This window comes from Vulpes lagopus, chromosome 4, assembly GCF_018345385.1.
Source record: "Vulpes lagopus strain Blue_001 chromosome 4, ASM1834538v1, whole genome shotgun sequence".
NCBI lineage: Eukaryota > Metazoa > Chordata > Mammalia > Carnivora > Canidae > Vulpes > Vulpes lagopus.
The window spans coordinates 46542537-46551105 of NC_054827.1; the positions used below are offsets into that span (position 1 = coordinate 46542537).

The 8569-nt window shown below is 62.8% G+C and overlaps 1 protein-coding gene across 1 annotated transcript in view; it reads left to right on the forward strand.

Annotated features, from left to right (window-relative positions):
- NUDCD3 (NudC domain containing 3) overlaps positions 1-6435 on the forward strand; it is a 58422-nt gene extending 51987 nt beyond the window's left edge. Inside the window, exons 5-6 of the mRNA XM_041751614.1 lie at positions 2710-2898; positions 4911-6435. Coding sequence (XP_041607548.1) covers positions 2710-2898; positions 4911-5021 — 300 coding nt within the window. The 3' untranslated portion in view covers positions 5022-6435. The remainder of the gene's footprint in view (positions 1-2709; positions 2899-4910) is intronic.
- The last annotated feature ends 2134 nt before the right edge of the window (positions 6436-8569 follow it).

Consider the following 8569-nt stretch of genomic DNA (forward strand, 5'->3'; position numbering starts at 1 on the left):
CCACCATTCCTCAGCAGGCACGTGGCCGCCATGTTTGCTTCTGCCACGAGGGGAGGAGGGGGAGGCAGAGGCTGCTGAGTCATCGCACAGGTTGTGGGGTGCTGAGCTTGTTCACGTGGGGTTCGAAGTTTCTGTGGGACGCTTTGGGAACCTGATTCTAGGTCTGGGACCAGGTCGCTGTGAGGGTCCTAGAGGGAGGCGAGGGAAGGAGGGGGCATGTTAGCAGGTTACCAGTCAAGCTAGAATGCTCTGAACACTTGCATAGTTAGGGATGAGAGTGAGTGGGAGCCACTGAGGTTCTGGGCACCCAGGCGTGGGTGCTGACAATGGGTAAGGGGCTCCTGCCACTGTTGTGGGGGAGGTGGGCTCAAGGAGATATGCCCAGTGGATGTGGTGACATGCTGGGCGGGACATGGTGTCACCTGTGTATTATGCTGTTGGGGGTGCTTCCTGCAGTCAATTGGGGGGAACATGAGACCCCAGATGAAGGACGGTCTCTAAATGCAAAGCTGTGGAATGTTCCAGATGAGCGAGGACAGGACCACTAAGGTGCATTTGGGACCCTGGCCTGGATCCTCTGCAGGAGGGAAGGTGGGCTGAAACTTTCCTCAGGAAGTGCTCAGCAGGCACTTGTTGCGGTGTCCAGGTGGTTCAGGCGAAGACATCCTGTGATTTATTGCGTGTTACGCATGTCCTTAAACGTACTTTGTCATGCAGTGACAGAGCAGGGGTAGCATGTTGGTGGGGAGTCTTGGGCAGAGACACACGGGTATGTTTGAAATTATCCCAAATAAAACGTTCAGAAAAACAAGATGGCAAATGAGCACAGGGAAAGATATGCAACCAGAGCCACGTCCCCCTGTGAATGGCTGCTGGCAGCATGGCTACATGTGTGTCAGGACTCTGATGTGCCCTCAGATGGGTGAATTTCATTAAATCCAAAACTACATCTCTGCAAACTTGGTTTTTAAGGAAGTAACAATGTTAAAGTAAAAAGCAGAACCAGATGTAACCCCATCCAACTCCAAGACCTGGTCCTAGAGCGCTGTTCCCAGAGTACCTCCCTGGCTTCCAGACGCACTGTGAGGACACCACGCTGAGTACAAGAAGCTGGGGCACAGCAGGACACCTGACGTGCACAGGGAGGATGGGGAAGCATGAGGACAGTGGGGAGGGGCTGCTCGTGGGCACAGGACTCCTTTTGGGGTGAGGACAGTGTTCTGAACCAGATGGAGGTGGTGGTTGCACAACACTGTGTGCGCTCAGCGCACTGAGTTCACTGTAGAGTGATTATTACATTTTACCTCAAAACACATTTTTAGTAAAGGTGATGCTCTGCTCATCTTCATTTTTGCTGGGTTTGCAAAGGGTCCGTGAAGACTTGCCCTGGGGACACGGGAGACGCAGGCATCAAGGCCCAGTAGGCTCCTTGTCTACAGGGTCAGCCCATCATGCCCAGGAAGGGCGTGTGTGGGAAGGGCCGGCAGTGGGGCCCCTGGTGGGGCGGGCTGACACCTCTGTGCCCTCTGGTGGTCAGTGGCTGCAGTGGCTGTTCTGCCCTCCGCACCCTGTCAGCAGCAGGCGCTGACTTCTGGCTGTTTGGAGGGGTCCCGGCAAGGGTGATGCCGGAGGGCCTGCTGTCTCCCAGAGGTGCACTGGCCTGTAAGCGCCTTGGAATGCACTCCCACTTGGGAGGTAGTTGTTGTGTTGGAATGCAGATTTGCATTTGGAGAGGGTGGGCTGTGTTCTCCACGTGGGATCTTGGGGGGCGGGGTCAGGTCCCCACACAAACTGGGGAGTAAGGTCAGTAAGGCGCCAGCTGAGCAGAGCATCTGGAAACAAAATCCACCCCAAACGTCAACTGTGGCGTTTGCAGGAAGAAGTCCTTCACCTGCTGAGCGAGCAGGCAGGGGTGCTCCGAGCCTGCCGTCTCAGTCCTCCCGTCGGCGTGCCCCATGCCCACTGGGGTAGTCAGCAAGGGCAGGATTATTTCTGCCATGGTGACATGAATGCCATGCTGTCATGGGCTGGATGCCCTCTCGCTGTGTGGCCTGCCCTGTACCTGTGCCCACCTCCGAAGTCCTTCTCTGAGATGAGGATGGAGCCCTGCTGCGGTGGCCAGGGCCAGACAGACCCTGGGTGAGGTGGGGCTGGGGGGCTAGGGGGCATAGTGTCCTCACATATGTCACTGATGGGCAGGTTCTGGATCTGTCATGTCACGATTGCCCTCCAGCCAGTAACCCTCTCCCCAGGTGCTCCTGAGTGAGAGCTGCTCCAGCTGCAGGCTTGTCCTGCCTGCTTTGCCCCGTAGCCTTTGGGGCGTGACTGGCCGTTTCCTGCCTTTGGAGGCTAGGTGGATAGTGTGAGGGACAGTGGGCCGCCCACAGGGAGGCGTGCAGCCTGCACCCTGCCGGCGTGCTACCCTGGCTTGGGTGCCATGCCGGAAGCAAGGGAGACCCTCACGTTTATAGTGGGCGAGCTGGCGGGGCCAGAGTGTGGGTAGAGGCTCCTATTTGGGGCCGAGTGTCCCCAGCAGTGCAGGGAGGATGGGGTGGGGGCTGGGCTGGGGTCCTGGCAGCCGAGCAGATGTGGGGTATTCCCGCACACGGGGCTTTGGCTTCAGAACCTGGTGAGGGGTGAAGGCCGACGGCCCCAAGCCCTGAACCAGTGCCACCCCCACACGGAGCCCTGTCTGCCCACATGTCCCAGGTGAGCCTGAACAAGGTGGGTGAGTACTGGTGGAGCGCCGTCCTGGAGGGCGAGGAGCACATTGACATTGACAAGATCAACAAGGAGCGCTCCATGGCCACAGTGGACGAGGAGGAGCATGCCGTGCTGGACAGGCTCACCTTCGATTACCACCAGAAGCTGCAAGGCAAGCCGCAGAGCCACGAGCTGGTGAGAAGGGCAGGGGCAGCGGGGGCATGTTGGGGGCACGGAGGGGAGGGGGCGCTCCTGTGGGATCCTTGCAGGCGGCCCTGGCCTGGTCACCTGTCACCGGGAAGGGGTGCTGGTACACACAGGCGGGGACATGGCATGTGACCCTAGCTCTGCAGGGCATCTGGGGGGGGGGGGCGTGTGTGTCTCCGATGACCCTCTCCCCCACACCCCCCTAGAGGACCCCGGGCAGAGTTGTGGGGACCCAGGCTCAGCCCTGCTGCGGGGCCCATGGGAAGAATCCTCCCGAGTCCCCATGGAACCCCAGAGGCCTGAGAAGTCCGGGTTGACCAGCATGGAGAAGGCAGGAAGGGCCCGTGTGTGCAGAGGCCAAGGCTGTGTGGCCTGAGGGCAGGGAAGAGGGTTCGCCATGCATGTTCCTGCGTGTGTGTCAGTGCTCCCAAGTCTGGCTGTTCTGGGGGGAGAGCGTTGCTCTTCCCAGGTTAGTTTTGGTTCCCCAGCGTGATAGGCCTGGCCAGCTCAAGCCTTGTGGGGGCACCAGTGGTACTCTGGGGGCCTCACTGGGTCCTGCTGGTGCTTTGGGGGCACCACGGGGATCCTCCTGCCACCCTGTCCTCAGATGGCCTTGCTCCTGCGGGGCTCACTCCAAGAGCCCTGGCTGCGCCAGGTGGGCAGGGCGGGCTGGGTCGTGGGCTCCACCAGTGGCCCTGAGAGGAGCGTCGGGCACCAGCTCGTGGTCAGGATAGCCTGGTGGCTCGGGCAGCAGGGCTGGGGCCTGAGCCTCTGAGCCTCTGAGCCTTCTCTCAGCCAGGCTCTGTGACCAGCAGGGCCTACCGGGCTGGAGGGGCTGAGGTGGCCTCTTGGGGGGACCTTGGGTGCCTCACGGGCTGTGTCTCTGGCTGTCACTGCTGAGAGTGCACTCGCCTTTGTGTGCACTGGGTATCTGTCTCTGCCCTTACATGCCAGCTGCCTGCAGTCACCAGATGCAAGCTTTGTGAGCTTGGGCCCCGTGGAGGGGGTCAGGTGCCGCCGCCTGGAAGTGGCCAGGCACCCAGGCCCAAGAGGGGAGCAGGAGACTTCTGCCGCCAGGCCCAGGACAGGCAGCTGAGGAGGAAGGGTCCAAGGAAGAGCTTTAAAGATGCTGCAGCCTAGCGGACAGATCTCTGTGCCTCGAGTGGCCCAGACTCCAGCAGGACTTGCCGTTGTGGGGGGCAGCATGGGGCCCTGGGGGACGTGAATGCTGGGCGAGCAGTGCTCTCTGGGCACCTGGAGCAGACGCACAGGAGACATGGACTGGGTGTGCCCCTTGCTCGGGTCACCCGCTCTTGAATGACCAGCACTGCTGCCTAGGACCGCTCTGGACTCCCCAGGGACTTGGGGAGGAGTGTGTGCAAACATGGGGCATCCTGGCACACAGCTGTGAGGGGAGCAGGGTGAGGGGAGCAGGGTTGGCGCACAAGAGTGTGGGGGCAGGAGGAGGCTGCTGCTGGGAGCTAGCAGGGAGGGAGCCGGATACGAAGCCCGGAGGTGCCGGTGTCACACTGTTGGGGATGTAGCTGTGGCCTTTGGAGGAAAGCAGGCCCCTGGGGAAGTATGCCGCGTGGGGCCAGAGGGTCAGCGGGACTGGCTGGTACTCTGAGGAGGCCCAGGCGGCCCGTGTGGGGAGCAGGCCTGGAGAGAAGGCCCCTCAGGCTGCATGGGTGGCTCTGGACACCGTCCTTGCCAGGGGTCAGGGCTCCCCTGGGGCTCCTGTCCAGAGAGTGGCCAATGGGGATGGGGCTTGGCAGGAAGGGGTAGATGCCCTCAGCGTGGCCGTGTGCATGCAGTGGGCAGTGACCGGCTACCGTGGACAGAGTGGCCTCGGGCAGGAGGGACACCGGGCCTTTCTCCCTGCACTGTGTGCGGGGGTGCCCTGCGCTGTCTGCGACAACCCCAATCCTCTTGTGGAGGTGGCGGAGCAAGTCGTGCTCTGGGCTGTGTGGTTAACCTCTGTGTCTGTTTTCTGTTTGTAGAAAGTCCATGAGATGCTGAAGAAGGGGTGGGATGCCGAAGGCTCCCCCTTCCGAGGCCAACGATTCGACCCGGCCATGTTCAACATCTCCCCGGGGGCTGTGCAGTTTTAATGCCCAGAGGAAAGGACGTGCCTGCGGCCGTGCCCCCGGCTCCCTCCCGCCAGGGACTCGCTGCCGGGTTCGCCCTTGCCCTCCTTTCTTTCAAGGGTGAACCTGCGGTGCCCGGCCCTGCGTCTCCAGACTGTTGGGAGCAGCATGGGGCGAGCGGGACACTGTCCACCCGCTCTCCTCCTGCTGCTGCACACGCTCTGCTTGCTTTCCTCGTGCTGGGCCCGGGGAGCGGGTGCTGGTCCGGCTGCTGCCGAGGGGGGCGCGAGGGTCCTCGCCTTCATCTCTCCTGCACACCTGTGTGTGCGCTCTCGCTTGGTGTGTGTGTGTGTGTGCGTCCGCTGGATGCTCAGCCCGGTCGGGGAGAGCAGACTGGGGGTTCTGGTCGGCGCTGCTGGATGTGGGGACATGGTCCCGAGTGGCCACAGACACAGCAGGAACTGTCCTCTGTGGGGTGTGGTCCTTGTCGGGGAGCCGACCAGGTGCCCTCGGGAGACACAGGCGCGGCCTTTCCTCCTGCCTCTGCTCTGCCCGTGGGGCCTGAGCCACCCCAGGCCTGCAGGCCGCGTGCCTGCTGCTCTGTGGGGCTGTCAGCTGGCAGGTTTCCTGGGACCTTCCCTTGGGGGCTGTCCTGGGGGCTGAGGAGGACTCCTTTCTAGGCGATGGTTCCTCCACAAACGGTCCCCTTCGCTTGAGTAGGCGGGAGCTGACTCAATTGTGTGGGGGCAGGTTTGTGGCTTGAGGTGGCCAGAAGTGAGTGGGGATTCCTGTGTATGTCCGAAGCAGCCCCTGGGAAGCATCGGGTGGCTCTCGTGCCATCGAAGGAGGTGCAGCCACCAGGTGGCTGGGAGGAGCGTCGCCAAGGGGGCGCAGAGCTCTGCCCCCATAGTTGGGCCGGAGCCTGTTGGTGGAGCTGCTGAGACCCATCCTCAGAGTCCCGAGGATTTGCCAACCTGTCCCATGTCCCAGGGCTCTCATGGCACGCACGTGTGTGAGAACCGGTCTCGATGGTCTTGTCGGGGTCTCCTGGTGTGATGAGGTGGGGCGTGCACCGTACCCCAGCTACTCGGGAGACTGGGGAGCCGTGGACTCCATGGTCCGTCGTCTTCTCTGACGTTGTTTTCAGTGTTGCGTTTTGGCCCACCCCGCCTGCCGTGGCAGCAGCTCACCAGCGTCAGAGTGGCGGGCTGGGGCACCAGGCCATGCGGCCAATGGCGGGCCGTCCTCGTGGGTGTCCTCTGCCCACTGCTGCCGGCCTGGGCCCTGGAGCCGGTGCAGCCTGCGTGTTTTCTCTCTCCAGACGCGGCCGCCACAGATTGGCCACTGAGCTCTGTCAGCCGAAGTCCGCGGAGACCAGGGTGCCCGCCCACGAAGTCCCCTGTCCAGTGTTGGTTTGCAATAAATCTGTATTTAAGCACTTTGGCGTCCATGTGTGTCACTTGCTTCCGAGACTCTTCTCTGCGTGTGTGCGTTTCCGGAACTCCAGCCACGAGGTCCCTGGCTCACGGACAAAGCAGACGCCAAAGTCGGGGATTCCTCAGTGTCTTCTGAACTGTGTCTGCTCTAACCTGTGGTTTTCAGAAATCTGACGAGCTTTTAAGAAAAAAGGATTGTGGCTGCAGAGCTGACATGGGTTTCTAGCAAGTTCTGAAAAGCTAAAGTGAGCACAGGATCCCGAAGCTTCAGCCAGAGGACCCCACCCCACCCCTGCGTGCTGGGCTCACCCATCTGCCTGCACCCTCCCGGGCACAGCACGTCGGGTGCACCCCTGTCCCAGGGACCGTGCTTGTGGACAGGCCCTGGCGGTGCTTCTCAAGTGAATGCAGGATGCCTGGTGGCATTAGCGCACAAGTGCCCAGGACCAGAGATTATGTGCCAGGGAGCAGAGGTCCCATCTTTCAACAGTTTGCCCAAAAACGTATGGGAGGGAGAACAGTCTCCATGTTCTACATAGAAAGGAAGGGTCCGGGAGGCGGCAGTTGTGGTGTGGAGAGGAGTGAGCCCAGGACTGCCCACCTGAGGACAGACCCACAGCCACCCGGGTCTGCCCCACAGGCAGGCTGGCGCTCCTGTGGGCCTCCCGCTGGCACCTGTCCCAGCCTCGGTGGGTGTGGGGGGTAACACCGTCATTTCAGGCTCTGCTCCCTGCTCAGCCGTCTGCTCAAGCACCAGGGGCTCTCCTGGGTGTGATTCTTGAGGGCTGGCTGGCCTCCAGAGGTCGACTTGTGTGCAGCCGGAGAGCTGCCCTGCCCTGCCCTCTGCCGCTGAGCCTGGACCGGGGTACCGCCTTGTGTGTGTTCCCCTTGCCCTGAGGACCTGGCCCACGGACACTGGAGCCCAAGCTGGTGGGGGGGGGGGGGCACGTGGTGAGTCCCACCCAGCCTGGACGGCAGGCACAGCAGCCTGGCGGGGCTGTCCCGGCTGGGTGGCCTCCCGTCTGGCTAGCATGGAGGGCGAAACCAGGCCGGGCCTCCCGCCTTCTCCATCATGCTGCTTCCCACGCTGTTTAGCCAGAGCCGGATGCACTCGGGGACGTTTCGATGCAAACACGGTGTGAGGGCCACAGAGGAAGGGATGCCCCTGAGGCTGGAGCTGGACCCCCGCCCCCCGCCCCCCCGCACACTGCTCCAGTGGGGCCTCCCTGCCTCTGCCATCCGTGTGGCACAAGCCTGGTACCGGCAGACGCTCTGCAGGTCGGGGGGTAGGCCCCTGGCGTCATTTGCCGACCGATCCCCAACAGCCCAGGCGCTTCTCCCCGAGGAGGGGTTCTGGTGTGGGTATAGCGGTGGGGCGGCTGGTGGTCTGGGGCAGGCTCTCCTGCAGGGCCGGTGGTTGGGAAGCTGCCCAGGTCGGAGCCGTCACGTGGCCTGGGCGGGGGGGTCTCCTGGTGGCCCACAGCAGGGGCCTAGGAGCCCTCCACCATGTGCCTGGCCGGCAGAGGGTCTGGGTTGGCAGGTGCCACGGAGGGGCTGCCAAGCAGGAGCTGGTGCTCTAGCCGAAATGCGTAGGAGCCCCGGGGGCCACCTGTCAGCTGTCCGGGCCCAGCAGGCCACCCCAGGCCGGCGGGTGCCTAGCAAAGAGGAGCTCTGCTGCAGAAGCAAGCCACGGGGCTGTGGGAGAGGGGTCAGGCGGGGCCCCACACAGCTCTGGGGTCCTCCCTCACCCAGACAGGGTGCTCCGGACTCTTCCCATTTCAACCCCCAGGCGGTTGGGCATCTTGCGAAGATGTTGCATGTAGGGTTTGGGGGCAGCCCGCTGGAGATGGCCTCTGGTGGGGAAGGTGCCAGGACTCGGCCCCGCCTCCTGGCCCCCCCTCCCCCCCAGCCTCCCACAGCAGCTGCTGTAAAGTCCCCGGGATACCTGCTGGCTTGGGGCTGCCCTGCAGGCCAGGCGCCCTGCTTCTCTGGGTGGGTGTGTCAGCTCTCTGGGTTACAGGGAGGCAGGCTGTGTTCCTAGGTCACCAGACACGTCCTCAGAGGTCACGAGGGGCATCCTGGGCACCCCCTCGGCCTCTGTGGGGATCGAAAATGCCCCCGATGACAGGACGGTGC